This window comes from Haliaeetus albicilla, chromosome 12 (genome assembly GCF_947461875.1).
Source record: "Haliaeetus albicilla chromosome 12, bHalAlb1.1, whole genome shotgun sequence".
NCBI lineage: Eukaryota > Metazoa > Chordata > Aves > Accipitriformes > Accipitridae > Haliaeetus > Haliaeetus albicilla.
In genome coordinates this window covers 8,914,677-8,930,067 of record NC_091494.1, presented here as the reverse complement: position 1 = coordinate 8,930,067, position 15,391 = coordinate 8,914,677, and the positions used below count along the sequence as shown (strand labels likewise).

Sequence of the window (15,391 nt, the reverse complement as noted above, 5' to 3'; positions counted from 1 at the left end):
GGATTGTGTCTGCTGAAAGGGAGACTTGGTGATTTATATTTTTATTTTTGTAAAGGAGAATTGTACTTCTGAAGTATGCTTAAAACTGTTGCTTTCCAGCTCACTGTCAGCTGAATACATTTTTTTTCTTAAATAACATAATTTTGTTAGATATTGAAGAGCAATTCTGGCTGTAGACTGGTATTTCCTGTAAATGCTAAATATATTTGCCTGGCATCTGTTTCTTGCACTCTAAGTTCTGTTGAATAAGAGCTGTAATTTCACAGTTGGTCAGAAACATACATTGTGGCATTTGCAAATGACGCTGAGACCATAAAAAGTACAGAGAAGAGCTAGCATGAGGAAGCTGTTTGAGGCCTAGTGAACGATGATTATGGTGGAAATCCACGTGCTGAATTAATGACATTTTTTCTGTGTTTGAAGTAATGTACTAAATTACTTAGTAAATTCAGTTAGTTCAGAATAACCCTGAATATCACTGAATACTTCATTTATATGTGAGAGCAAATGTTTTCGGCCGAGTAGAACTTTCAAGAGCATGACTGAACTGGGTCAGACTGCTTTTGACGGTTTTTTTTGTTGTTGTTTGCCCCCCCCCCCCTCAGTTTTTGTTTTTGTTTTCTCAGTTAAATCAGTTACACTGTTCTCTTTTCACTGGGGTAGGTAACAGCATTCTGCCACTGTGTTTTTTGGCGTTGGACTGTTGCAGTCAGTGCCAAAATAAATACACTGTAAAAGCTCAGGTACACAGACTTTAACTGTCTTGGCTTTCCTTTTCATCTCAGCTCCTCGTTAGTGTTTCTTCTCCATCTCCATGAGTATTTGTCTCTCCTTTTGCTTTTTCCTTTTTATTACTAGAGGTCCTAATTTCCTCTTTCCTTCCATTCTTACTAGAGTAAAGGAGAAGCAGAGACAACTCAGTGAAACTGGAGAAGGGTGGGTAGGGCCTTCTTCCTGTGAAAAATTCTGTTCAGTCAGCTGTAGACTCAGGGTAAGCTCATGGACAGTGTGTGGACCTAATGGTCTGTGTGTATGAGGGTTATTTATCACCCTACATCTGGAAAATTAATTTGGCCTGGAAACTACCAGATTTATTCTGAAATGTAAATGACAAAATAAGTATGTAAAAAAATTTACCTTTTTTTTTTTAATTCAGTCACTTAATTTCAAAGTTGGGTAGTCTTTCATCCGTTTCTCTGGGTCACTGCAAGGCAGGAATGCTTGTTAGTAACTCTGCAGACTTTATAGGTTGTTATATCTCCTTAAATTAATTCCCTGGCTGTCTTTTTTTAAGTAAAGCTTGTTAGATTTTGGTTTTTTTCAGACTCAGCCTTGTTTTCCTTAAAACTGTTGATGTTTTGTTTTGGGTTTTTTTCCCATTTAAATCGGTTACTGATGTATGAGCTAACCATGGAGGCAGTAGTTACCTTTGCCTGTGTGATAGAGCATAGTGCTTTGGAACTGATTCTGTTAGAAGATGCACGCTTATTGAGATGGGGTAAGGGTCTCAATTTCAGCCTCACAAGCTAGACCTAATTGTCCTTTTAATTACAAAAAAAGGGAGTCTTTTTGTTTTCACATACTTGGTATCTTTTAAAAGTCAATAAACTTAAGTTGATGGTGATTAATATGTCCTAGATTTTCTCTTCAAAAATATGTTTGTACTCTCTACTCAACAGAATCACAATCAGTCACAAAACTTGAATGTTAGCTGAGGAAAGAGACTGCTTCAGAGGAAAGTAGTCAGACATTTAATACAGTGCCTTTGTTTAGAAACTAGATCTCATCTTCGTGATGATTTTGAATATAAACTTTGAAGGACAAATTTTATTACTGACTGTTCAAAAGTATTTATGATCTAACTAAAATCCAATGTTTTGAAAATATTCTTCAAAGTATACCATATGGTAAGGAGACAGGATAGTCTGAGGCTTTGTGGAAGTGGGATATATAAGGCACACACAAGTGTGTAGGAGAGACACTCATGTGCATGGCAGACTCTTGATTTATCCACAGATTAGTGCAAATCTCATTACAGCTGGTTTAAATGTAAGCAGGATAATAATTTTCACCTGCCTTTCCCAAGACCTTCAAGATGTCCAGGTGTTAAACAAGATCAATGCATTATTCTTTGATTCTCTGATTGTTGCAAGGTGCTAAGGCCAACAGAGTTAGACTAGTTAATTTTTTTGTTGCATCTGTGTCTGAGGTTCATAGAGTGAAAGTTTCAGACCCAATGTTTGGAATGAAATTAAGCTTTGAGCTATTTCTCATTTGATCAGTGCCACTCCCTTCATTTAGTAACCTGTTCATGCTTTGTTTTCTGTTTTAACAAACGTTTGTTACCTAGGTAAAAAGTGGTTAAAGGCCATTAATTAAAACAATCCATGGAAGTTAGAAAGTGCAACTTAATCAGAAATGTAGATCTGAAAACTAGTTAAGGCATTTCTGATTTTTATTTTGAGATTATTGGAGGAAACGGTTTTTATTGTGGAGTGAATTAGAATTACATCTGATAAAATATTCATTGCTTTATGGTGTCCTTGTTATGGGAGCAGTGCAAGATTTTGTGTCCTTAATGATTCATTTCTTTGATTATAAGAGGGTGTTTTAAACTGTACGTGACACGATGAATACACTTAGCATTCAGCAATCTTAACTGGTATGTCAGAGAAGTCCTCTAGTGGTTGGGTCGTCTGCCCCCCCCCCCCCCCCCCTTTGGAATATCTTGTGTAATTTTGGATCTTGTAAATGTAGTTATGAAATTTCTTTGACAGATTTTATTACCCATTGGAATCCAATCACAATACCCACAGGCAACCTGGCAAAATAAGGTGATTATTCTCGAAGTTAGCCTGCCCCCCAATATTGCAAGCAGACAGCTTTTTAACTTAAAAGTGACATGGTACTATCAGGCTTGGGGGTGGGGGTTGGAGGTCCTTATCGATACCAAACAGGCAGATACTGATTTTTCAAGGTAATTCATAGGTACATCATTTAGGATTCTGTGTGAATGTGAGTGTCTGCTTGTCCATGTCAAAATACAGGTGCATTTTCTCAAGATAGCCATGACCCTTTAAAAAGATTTTTTTTAAACTTTGGTTCATAAGTTTTTCATTTGGTAATGTTTTTGTCCACTGAGCATTTGATTTCTTTCCTTTTTGTTCACAGGGATGGTTAGTAATGTGCTTTTGCTAGTATTGGGGAAGTAGGAATGAAATAGTGGGGACTCAAATAAGTAGATTAATTACTAGGTTATATAAAGAAAGCAAGAAGTCTTCTTGCTGTCTTTCTCCTCTTTTCCCTTTTATTTCCAGCTCAAATGTTTTGACCTGCGATTGATTGCTGACTGACTCAAGAAGATTCCTTTCCTTAAGGGTTTAAAAATTACGTTACACTGTTGGCTTTGCTGTGTTTTTTCTGGCTGCTGTTTGAAAATGAATATTTGTGTGTCTCACCCTAACATAAAGATTGAATAATTTTTTTTTTTTCCCTTGGCATTCTGCTACTATAATGAGAAACAGTATCTGTTTTGCTGTGAGGACTAGAAAGCATTTAATTTAAAAATATGTAAGTATATATGTGTGTGTATGTATGTATTTAAATTTGGATACTAGTTAGTTATCAAAGTAGCCAAACCACTAGAAATTGGTTTTAGAATGTAAAGACGAAATAGAGGCAATAATTCCTGCTACTGATGTGTTACATCTTAATCTGTCTTTGTCTTGTCTTTCTGTCTTGTCTTTCTGTCTTGTCTTTCTGTCTTGTCTTTCTGTCTTGTCTTTCTGTCTTGTCTTTCTGTCTTGTCTTTCTGTCTTGTCTTTCTGTCTTGTCTTTCTGTCTTGTCTTTCTGTCTTGTCTTTCTGTCTTGTCTTTCTGTCTTGTCTTTCTGTCTTGTCTTTCTGTCTTGTCTTTCTGTCTTGTCTTTCTGTCTTGTCTTTCTGTCTTGTCTTTCTGTCTTGTCTTTCTGTCTTGTCTTTCTGTCTTGTCTTTCTGTCTTGTCTTTCTGTCTTGTCTTTCTGTCTTGTCTTTCTGTCTTGTCTTTCTGTCTTGTCTTTCTGTCTTGTCTTTCTGTCTTGATAATGCATGTTTTCTTACTGTTGCTTTCAGGTAGGATGTGATTTATGTGGTGTATGCAGGAAGATCAACTGCTGACATTTCTTGACCTGAAGTTTGACTTGACATGTAGAAAGATGAAATTAGCAAAAAATATGGCACTACGGTAGCCAGAGAGCTAAGCATCTATGTGTGAGATTGGTAGTGCTAAGTGACCTTATTTCTTTACCATAACAAAAGCAGCAGCGCAGCATGCTTTATGTGTCCTCAGGAACTGACATGTCTGTTTACACTGGTTGAAAGAAGTTTTCCTTACCTACCTGTCTGCTTTTCCATTCCTAGACTAAGAATATAGGCAAATAAAAATGCATACTTTTTTAACTTCCAAGTTTTTCAGTGTGGAATTCTGATTGCATAATCAAAATACCGAACTGTAAGCCAATGTGGTTGAGTGTAACTGGGGAGGTGAATTACATGCGGATGAAGCTAATCATGTTGTTCTCTGACAAACTTTCTTCAATGTTAGGAATGTGTTTGGGACTTCAATGACCTATTTATTCTATGAAAAATTGTTTACCTACCCGTGTTTTATATTCATACTCAGTTGTTGTTTAGAGTGTCTGAATTATATATGGTCTTCCATTGCAATAGAGTGGTTTACTGTAACCATCTGTGAAATTTCTTATGTGAGCCTGAGCAATGCTTTTTTTTAGTGACAAAGAGGAGGAAACCACATGTACCATTATGCATGAACACAAATATTAGTTGATTTCATAAGTTCACTCACTGTCACTTATTATTTGTTTTCTCACTAAAAACTTAATCTTTCTGGTTTTGGTTGAAAGATAATGAAGATATAACTGGTTTTTTTCCATAGCTGTAAAGTTAGGGTAGGTTGGTTGGTTTGTTTCTTTCTTCCTTTCTTTTTTTAAATGTTCTTCAGAGTTTGAATTCTCTTACATTTGAATGTGATTTGAGTCAGGCTAAGACTTGATACCGTTGAGACTTCTATTCATTGTGCATCTCTTTGTTATGAGGGTATGAAAGAATGGTTAACATTTTTGTATTGTTGGTAATGCTTACTAGGAAACTTGCTTTCTTGTAAATTCTCTTGCTTTGATTGAAATGTAATTTAAATTTCATCTTTTCTTATCTTTTTGCCTAGTACGTGGGTGTTAGCTGATTTTGAAACAAAACATTTTAAATAGTATAATTAAAACCCATTTCCTCTTCTGTCTGGTTTCACTTTGACTAGAATGCTGTTTTTCTAAAATGGGCAATAAAGATGTCTAACAAATGAAACTGATTTAAAATATTGTTAAATAGAATATTTATTTTTCTAATATCAAACAGTTTAGAACAAGTGCAGTCCATTTATGAACTCCTTGTAACGGGGCTGAGGGTAGGATAGAAAGAAGAGCTTTATGTGAAATGAAGTTTGAAAACAAATGGGAATACTCTTTTAAAACCTAAACAGTAAAAACAGCTGGCTCATAAGGTGTAGAACATGTCTCTAGTTTTCAAAGCCTGTAACGTTCCTTTTTCCTGCATTCTGTGTTTAGAAAGGAGCTTTAGCCTACTCAAAGGTTTAAAAAATAGTCTTGTAACATTTACTTCCTTTTTCAGTCACCTGGTTTTCATTACAGTTACTCATCTGGAATTGACTAGCCTTAAGTTCTTAAAATGTAGAGCAGATACTTACCAGATGTGTATACACTTTAAACACACCACTCCCCACCCCACCCCCAAAAAACCCAACCCCAAACAAACAAAAAAAACCAACGAATGATCAACAACCATAGATGTTTAACTCGGTATTTAAGTTCTGGAACCTACTCCTAGATTATAAAATAATGTTAACGTTCTGCTTGGAATGTGCTTCTGTATATGTTAATGCCTGCAGTGCCTTACGATTTTACCAATATGTTTAGTTGAGGTACTCATTTGAATATTTTTGATTCCTCCTGAATGTAAATGGACAATAGGGTCAGATAATAAAGCTTGTGTGGATACTTATAGCAACTGCCTTTTTAAATACACAAAAGAATTTGAAGTCAAAAAGCAGGAACATGATCAGATGTGTTAATACATGTGTACTCTAGTACTAAGTACCTTATATTGCCTGTTATGAATCTTTACATGTAAAAATACTGACTTAGCTTGGAGGATGCCTATATTTTTTTTAGGCTTCTTTAATTCTGCTAATAAAATGTTTTTTTCAGTGCCAGAGTGTCCAATTCTGCACATATCCAGATGTCCTGTAGTCTGGACTGTTCTGTGACGAGTAAGACTTCTAATTTTTACCCTGAGAAGCTGTTTTATTGTCCATGCTGGTTTATAACCAAGTTTGTGGCCCAGAAGGAAAGAATGGACATGGCTCTGTAATGTTGTGATTTGGACAGTTACTTCATTTTAAGTGGAAAATCCTTGGTTCCAGTCTCAATTCTAATGACTGAATGTTTTGTCTGGTGGATTTGAAATATAGAGTGCATGGACATTCATTGCTGCGGAGACTGCAGGCTGGATAAAAGCTGTAAATGCTAGGCTTGGTGAAAGTCACGCTCTCTCTTGCTTTGTCTTGCTGTTCCCCCAAATAACTGCTTATTTCTAGGAAGTGCTGGCTTTAACAGAAGTAATTGTCAGTCCTCCCTCAGCACTTAGGAGTAGTCTGGAAGGAAGGTCTTCCAAGGGTAGGAGGTATGTGCATTAAACTTGAGGCATTCACATCTTGAATGAATGGGAATTGCGGAGAAAACTCAGCTGATATATTCAGTCTTCAAAAAGACGTCATGTGGGCATCCAGAGGGAGTTTTACAGCTGTAAATTCCGGTGGTTGGGCAGAGCCTTTTTGCAACCCCAGCATGTAAGCCTGGAGGAGGGACCACATCCAACAAGTTTGTCTCCTTGATATTTCTCCTAGGCTTCAGCAATTCCCTACTTAGAATACTGGCTTTCATAGATGACGCTCTCAGATGCCTGATAAGCCCTGGTATATAGCATATGGGAAGTTTTAGGTGTTTAATTTAGAGCTGTTTTGGCAAGTCACCTTAAAAGGTTTGTGTAGAGTGCTGAGTTTTGGGATGCTTTTACTTTTGCCTGCAAGTAAAATGACGTAAAGGACTCAGGTCTTAGGGCTAGTAGGCTCAGTTCTGATCTATGCTGATAAAATTCTTTTGGTAAATTATTCGATCTCTCATTCTCCATTTTTCAGTCTGTAAATGGAAGTGGGCTCTCTGAGAAACGCTCTGAATCCTGTGACTGAAAACTTTGCATTTGAAATGTTAGTACTAAAGGGGTTTGCATAATTTTGGTTAAATTTTTGTGCAGATTTTTGTATTCCCACCACTTGTGATCGTTTCCCAGGATTTTTGCTTGCAAGTTTCTCTCACCTTTACTTCCAGATCTTTGGAGGAGGCACCTTTAGGTCTGGTTCCTTAGGCATGTGTCACAGACAGAAGGATTATGTTTCACAAAGCAGGGGTTTCACATTTTGATATACGGATTGTTGCTTCATTTTTCTTCACATGTTGTTAATGGACACTGCCCAGCTCTTTTTTTGCTGCATTTGTCAGGTTCTTTTAGGAGCAAAATGTAGAGTAACATTGTCCTGCTACCAAATCTTAATTAAATAGGGCACTGAGGGATTGTTAGGCAAAGTTAAGTTAAAGGTATGGGAAAGGAAAAGTAAGTCTATTTCTCTAAAATACTTTATAACAGTATTGCTTTTTTATATATGCACATTTATGTGTGTGTATACACACATGCATACATATAGCATGTGTATACATGCTACACATACAGCATGTTATACTTATGTAGCATATATATGTTTGTCACCAAGTGCTTATGTTTGTGGGACAATTTGCTCAGCACAGTATCAGTATACCAGTGTAGCTGCAACTATTTAAATACTGTTCCCTGTGCAGATGCTGAGTGGAGTTAACAGTGGCCTTTTTCAGTTTAGCTTATATCAGTATAGCTGACCTACTATGTCAACATAAACTGAACAGAAAAAAAGGTCACTTAGTCCAAAGACATTTCTGTGCAGGTCATTATGTTACTTTAGTTTAACCATACAATTATACAAGTAGGATAGTAGTGTTGGTACAGCTCCTTTTGAGAACAAAATCTAGGCCATCTTGTAAAGGCTGTGGAGAGTACTGGAAAGAGTCTAATGATGCTAATCTTGTTTCCATTCAATGTGCTGTTAACAGAAGGACCAAAGTATTGCTCTTATTGTGCTGATATTTTGTGCCCTTTTCTTTAGTGATGTAATAAAGAACTGTTTTAAAACTTGGATGTAGGCACAGTTCTGTAGTAGCTATGGCCTCAGGTCACTTGTGCTCCTGTGACTGGCAAAGTCGCCAGTTTGTGTTGATCACATGGCTGCGCTACTGCCAGTTCTTTGGTGGACACTGTATCTTGCAGGTTTCTTAACTTGGCTGCCTTACAGAAACTGCTTCCTGTTTGTCTCCTCCTCTTCCTGCTTCTTTTTTCTTTTGCCAGTTTCTAAATTATGCAGTGTGCTATTTAAACAATACTATTAGTTTCACAGGTTGTTTGTATACTTCTACATAGTTGTAACTTTCCTACAATGAAAATCTGCAGCTTTCTTCTGTAAGGAATACAGTGTTTGCCAGGAGCATTCATGCTTCACAAGACTGCACTTGGAGTCAGTTTTCAGTAAGGAAAAAAAAAAAAGTCAAGATTCATAAGTACACATTTGAGTGATCATGAGGGTAAGATGGGGTGGGGCCCCTGTGATGAGAGTGCCAAACTGATTAACCATATCTTACTCATTCTACTTGGCGTAACTTGATGAATGTTATCGGGATGATTTACAGAAAGTGGAAGCTGGAGGGACGTCTCTGAATGTTCTGATAGTTATGTATGAGTCTGTATGTAGTGGTGTTTGATTGCTCTCTTGGGGATGGATTGATACTCCTCTTCATTTACAGAGGGCTTTGTAGGCTGTATAACAAATGAGTATTCAGATTTCTCTTAGAGAAAGATAAAGTAAAAGATAATATTTCCCCTTCCTATTATGTGATGAAAAATTATGTTTCTAAGCTTCTGAATAAGCCAATACTGATGTAAAATGGCAAATTACTTACTGCTTCAGACAACATTGTGGCATTGCAGATTTGCTTTCCCTTTTCTTTTGACATGTTAGTATCATATTTGCCTAACCACTTGAAGCTATTCTAAAAATATAGCAAAATGAGGCAGTTGGTAACTGTTGCAATAGCCGCTTTAGTTCAAGCCCAGAAAGCAGCCAGTGTTCCTTAGCCTGTATACCACTAAATAAGGTGTAACATACACAGATAATTAAGTTGGTTTTTTTTAATGTGGTTAAGATGTTTGTTGTACATAACTTTATTCCAAAGTAGGGGGTGCTAATGTAGTACACCCCTCTTCTTCTTTTTCTAAACAGCACTAAAAAAAAAAAAACCCCAAATCCCAATTGGAATACTCATTATTGAGGGAACACATACGTACCTGTACAAATGCGTCTGGGAGTCTTTCCTCACGATTTGATGTAACTGTCTGACTTGAAAGTCCTGAACACCCAAGTCTGTTTTAAGGGCCAAGTTCCAGGGCTGTGCAATGTGCTCTGAATTGGGAAGGGGTTTGCTATGGATCTGTCTGTCTCTCTTGTTTCTGGTCCACTTTTAAGTCTAGTGCCTTTGTGTAAGTACCATATCTGAAAGGAGTAACATGCACTTTCTTTACAGATGAAGCAAAACTGTCTACCTTTAATTTAGATTCTAAGAAGTTCAGGGCAGTGACTGCGCTTCTGCTGTGCATTTCATGGTGCCTGTCTTGTTAGAGTCCTGACTAATAACTGAAGATCCCAGCCTAATTTAATTTATTAACAGTAAGTAACAGACGGTAACTGCTTCAAGATATGAATTGAGGAATACCTAGAGAGCCAAGTTTTAATGCAGGTATCTACCAAGCCAACCTCAGAGAAATACAGAATACAATCTTCAGCAGCCTCTAAAAAAATCAGTTGTGTAATCCTCTCAGAACAGAGCAACCGTGGGTCACAAATTTAATATTGGCTTCTGTGTTTAATCTTAGTGGGAGTCACTTCCATGTTATTCGAGTTCTTTGTGGGAGGAGATGTTTGTGCAGAAGATAAACTACACATTTCTAATGTGATGCAATTGGAGCAAAGTTCTTCCTAAAAGTTAAAGCAAACAAATGAGCCATCTTTTCCTATTCCTTGATATGAAAGATGGAAAATTTTAGTGGACACTGTTTGGCGTTGTGCAGAGTTGGTGGACTTGTATGCTGGCTTTGTGCAGAACACTTAAACCTGGTGTGAACTCTGCAGAATGAGCACTAATTCAGTATAATTTGTCACTTGACAAGGAAGCAGTGCAGGTATTTCAAATACCTGAATATAAAATTGGAATTGTCTGGTACATGGTGGAAAGTAAGAATAATAGTTTGCATTGTAATGCTTTGACATACTGGTTGAGAACCTGTTCTGTCCACAGATGATAACATAGTGAAAGCAAAAATGTTATTGCAAAGTGAGAGATTTCTGCTGGGATTTTAATGTCTAGGAAGACTGTTTTGTGTTCCTGGCAAGGAGAGTGTAGGGTAGTGGTTTGTTCATGCAGCACTTAATCTGTGTTTAAGGGCATGAATGGTTTTGGCTTCTCTTTCCTTATCGTTAATTTTTTACCCTTCAGTTTGTGTAATTCAGGAAAATAAAATTGTATCAGGTTAAGCAGTGGTCCATTTAGCCTATTTTTAATTGATGATGGCTATTTAATGTCTTCCCTTTCTCTTCTATTTGCCAGTGCCAAATGCTGGTTTTCTCGATAACGTTTTGGTCAAACTAGACTAACTTCTTCCACTTTTCTAACTTGAAATGTAAGCCAAAACAGCTCTACCTGGCTGTCTTCTATCTATTGCAAGATTACCATCACAGTTGTGGGAACCCATCAACCTTAGAAATAGGAAAATTTGTTTTTGGAAAACCAAAACCAGAAAACTGAGACATGTGAGAAAATGTATTTCTCGAGTAAAGTAATAATTGCAGCAGTTGAAGGAAACAATTCTGGAGTCTTTGCTAAAGACTTTAAAGTAGTTAGTTCAAATAATATTTCTATGGAATGTGCTTTTTTCCAGTGAACATAGTAAAAGTAAAATTCTTAGTTTTAAACATTCCTTGGATTGGGCCTGTGAATTGAAATACAACAACTATTTGTAATAATGAATTCAAATCCAGAAAACAATTCTTTAAGAAGCAGTGTTAGCTCATTTATTTTTCTGTCTGATTTAAAAAAGGTGAAATGTAATGGTGGAAAAATATATTAGCTCTTCTAAACAGCTAAGCTAGTCGCTTCTCTCCCAATTAAATATTGACCCCCTCCTTGCCTTTTCTTTTTAATTAGCATTTAATTTGATAAAGAAACTTCTTTGACTTTTGTTAGCTTGGCTTTCTCTGATAGTCTTTGATCTTAACAGTTCGATCAGTTTGATATGTACCATGGTTTGTAGCTTGGTGAACCTATTTTTGAGTTTTGCTAGAAGTCCTGAATTAGCCTGCTCAGGTGATCCTGCCCTGGAGCAGCTTCTGTGCATGCTTGTTTCCTCAGTTCCTTTTTCTAAGGTGTGACTCCAGTCAGGGAAGGCTGTTCTCAAGCTTTTCCACAATAAATAACAATATAAATAATTTACGTGTACACTAGGTTTAATCCTCTTCTCTTTGTCCCTCTTCCCCCTGGCCTTACAGACCCTCATGTTTCTGATGTCTTGTTTTTCTGCTGTGACTCTTGATGGGCTGCTCCAAGAAGCAGTTATTTATAGCGTGTAGAAAAATTAGGTGGCATCATACCCTTTTGTATTTTTGGGATAAGCGAAGTTGTCTTTTTATTGTTGTTTTTGCCCCTTGCAGAAGTGCACTTAGCATTTAATTTTTCTTTTCTCATCATATTAGTTGGGCATTTGAAAGTGTAATGCTATTTCTGTAAATTCTGTGGTAATGCATAGTTGTTAACAATTTTACCTCATTCAAATCTAAGTGTTGTATATTGTAGCATCCCTTCTTCAATGACATGATCCAAAATGGAATTCCTCTCAAAATTTGAGGGTTCAATATCGATTTAGTTGTAGTTCCAAAATGGCTATTGTTTATAAAGACTCGTATATACTTTTTCTTGACTTGACTAATGGCAATTTTGCTCTGCTTTTGCCTGTTTTACTGTGTTCTGCCTACCTGGGTTATTTATTGAGATTTTGTTTCTAATCTGAATTTGCACGCTTTGCTACTGGCTTGGAGTAGGAGTTGAACTATCCTGTTTCTGTGACTCTACCCTGGGATGGTGTTCCCATTTTCTAGTATCTGTTGTTTTTTCATTTTAAGCCCTTTAGCTTAAAAAACATCCATGTTTGTTTAATTTAAGTTTTCTAGACTCAGAAGACAGCTAAAAACTTAGATAACATCTTCTGATGTCTTGAATGGATTGCGAAGCACAGCACTGTGTTACATTTTAATTTTTCACCTGCTTGTGCTTGACTGAAAGGGTAAAATCTTTATGGATAAAGCCTTTACTGGCACTGCAGCATAGGAATACGTATTGTATAAATGGTGTGTATTATCAGGCATTGCAAAGTAATTCTGTGTGCTTCTTATCGGATTGCCAGGCTTTCTTGCAATATCTTCTTTAAAATGGCTTCTTGTATAACAAGTTTTATGAAATAGAAGTGACGCGCTGTGGCTTTTTTTTCCTGTGTTCTGTGGACTGCCTTATTAAAAGCTAAAAGAAAGGTTTTTAAACTTTACCAGTGTTTTTGCTACTTGTGCTTCTGATATTTCTGTATTGTATTTCAAAATCAAGTAGACCTCATGTGGATATAATACAAACAAAAAAATTTATTTTTTTCTTGGAACGTAACAGGTAAACATGTAGCCTGTGACTAAAACCCAAGCCAGAAGGCTAATGTGCTTTAGTGTCAACAGCTCTTCAGTCTGTTAGTTTAGTCCTTAATATAGGTTAATGAACATGACGGGCTCTTTTATATAATTGTGCTGCTAAGGTGGAGTCAGCAGAGCTATTGCTAGTGCTCAGGATGTGTTATACAACTGTAATATCAGAGCTAATTCATTTGACACTTTTTTAAAATCTTTTATAGTGTGCCGGTCAAATAAAAGTCCATGGGTCTGTTTGACGTGCTCAAGTGTCCATTGTGGAAGGTGAGTACAAAGTGTTAGTGTGCAAATCTTTTCAGACCTTTATCTTTTTCCTTTGTTGCTTGACTGAGGCAGTTAATTCAAAATTTTCCTGAATGCCTTATATATAATTTCTTGAAATAAACCTTTCATGATCTCATTTAACATTGTATGTTTATACTAAACACACTTCTTTGCTACCTTATGAGAGTCCAGAGATTATACTTGACATAATTTTTTTTTCCCCAAAGAAAAGCATATGGTGAATGTGATTGCTCAGCTCACAAAGTGCCTGGAGAATTGCTCATTCAGTGGATTATTGTAAAGGTCCATTCTGTAAAGGATGTTTCTATTGTAATTAGGTTAAACCAGTAAGAATTCTTGGAAACCCACAAATCCAAAGTGGCGCAGCTTATTTTGAGAAAAACAGCAACTGTCCAGCTTAGACAGAAAATACCTTAAATGTACTGTAGTGTAGTTTTGGAATGAAGTTATTGCCATAACATATAAGGACTAGCTACCATCAGAGTTCCTTCAGAGTACACCTGTTTTTTCTCTGTGTTAGTTGAAGTACACCAAAAGAATTTGTAGAGGCATGATACAGTCAATGCTGTTATTTGCTGCTACATAAATGTTTGACATGCACATACTAATGAGAATGCAGTTAGTGTTGACGTTTAGACAGTATCTGAGATGTCAACATGTTTTCATCTGTAGGATAGTGTCTGTGCTGGTGTGCTTTTATTCTGGAAAGGCATCATTAAACTTAGTGACTTTGTCTTTCAAAGTGGATTCAATGAACTCCAGGTTTTGTTTCTTTGAGCTCGATAGCAGTAAGTGCCACAATTTTAATTGTGTCTTCTATTCAGAGTTTTCAGCACAAACCCCTTTTTATCTCTTTTTATGTATTAATTTATTTTCTAAATTTATACTTGGTGAGAGCTAAGAGAGGGGGAGCTACTTCATGTTATGTGACGGTGTGAAATAAATAGTTTGGAATATTTTACTTGTTATTAATTTAAAAAAAACATTATTACTGTCCACATGTGACCTTTCTTGTGTGCAGTTAGTAGACATCGAGTCAGTTATTTATGTAGTTTGTTTTGGCTTTCCAAACTGCTCCCATCCTTAGGATGGAAAACAATTGAATGAGAAGAATGTAATATAGACCTTGCAGTGGGAGCACTTTTGATCGTGAAAGCACACGGGCATGTTCTTGTGTTCAGATAATGTTTGAAATCAAAGGAAGAGAAAGAGAGCTTTTCAGATCTTCACTTGAAGTACATCCTCCAGGTAGGGTCATAGGGAACGTTACTGATGGTGTTAACAGCAGCAGAGCATTTCTGGTGGGAGCATAGCTTTATAAACCTGTCATTTGCATTGTTAGGCAGAAAACCAACTCCTGCAAGCACAACTGTCTCATTCGGGTTATGACATAGTTGCTGCGGGATTCTGCCAGCACAGCAATGTTTTTAACCCTGTGGCTTCAGTGCCTTAACTAACACAGCTGTGTTAGCAGAATTGTTTACACCTGCATGTGGGAGAACAAGTGTAGAATACAAAGACCTTCATGTGGAGCATGTGCAGAGTTCCTATTAGTTAGCATTTCTGAGTTCAACAAGCAAGAAATGGGGGAGGAGGGAATTCACCTGAGGCTTGGCCATGCACTTCTAAGTGTTAATGATTTTCAGCTGATACTTAGGGCTCTTGCATTTGTAATGACACTTTTTTAATTAAAGATGCTTAATTTCCTACATCTTAAATTTTGAGCATGAAAATGCTCATTATGTCAGCAAAAGAGCTGTAGAATTTTAGATTTCTTTTTTCAGTTATGTGACCCCAAGCCCTAGAGCCTTTCAAATTCATGAACTTTATAAAATGTAGAATGTTCTAATATTAAATTGTGCTGCAGAATGGGAAAGCTTAAAATGGTTGTGCTTTTATGTAGGGGACAGCACACTGTTAAAGTAATCACAAACATGATGAGTGCTGGGTAGAGAAAAAAGTAGAGCTGTAAGAAAAAATATATGGGAAAGCAATAGGGAGGACTAACCACATTACAGGTATTGAAAAAGGGAGCTAATGATTTTCTCAGCTGTGAAGGTGCATCAGGCTGTTCAGGTCCCAGATCCTGGGGTTTGGTAC

The 15,391-nt window shown here is 36.7% G+C and overlaps 1 protein-coding gene across 5 annotated transcripts in view; it reads left to right on the top strand.

Moving 5' to 3' along the window:
- Positions 1 to 15,391, top strand: part of USP3 (ubiquitin specific peptidase 3) — a 43,923-nt gene that overhangs the window by 4,353 nt on the left and 24,179 nt on the right. For 3 of the 5 annotated variants that reach the window (XM_069797958.1, XM_009930764.2, XM_069797959.1), the window contains exon 2: positions 13,210 to 13,270. In XM_069797958.1, coding sequence (XP_069654059.1) covers positions 13,210 to 13,270 — 61 coding nt within the window. Of the gene's footprint in view, positions 1 to 1,380; positions 1,499 to 13,209; positions 13,271 to 14,519; positions 14,540 to 15,391 lie in introns of those variants that run through there. The other 2 variants (XM_069797961.1, XM_069797960.1) reach the window with 2 other exon arrangements.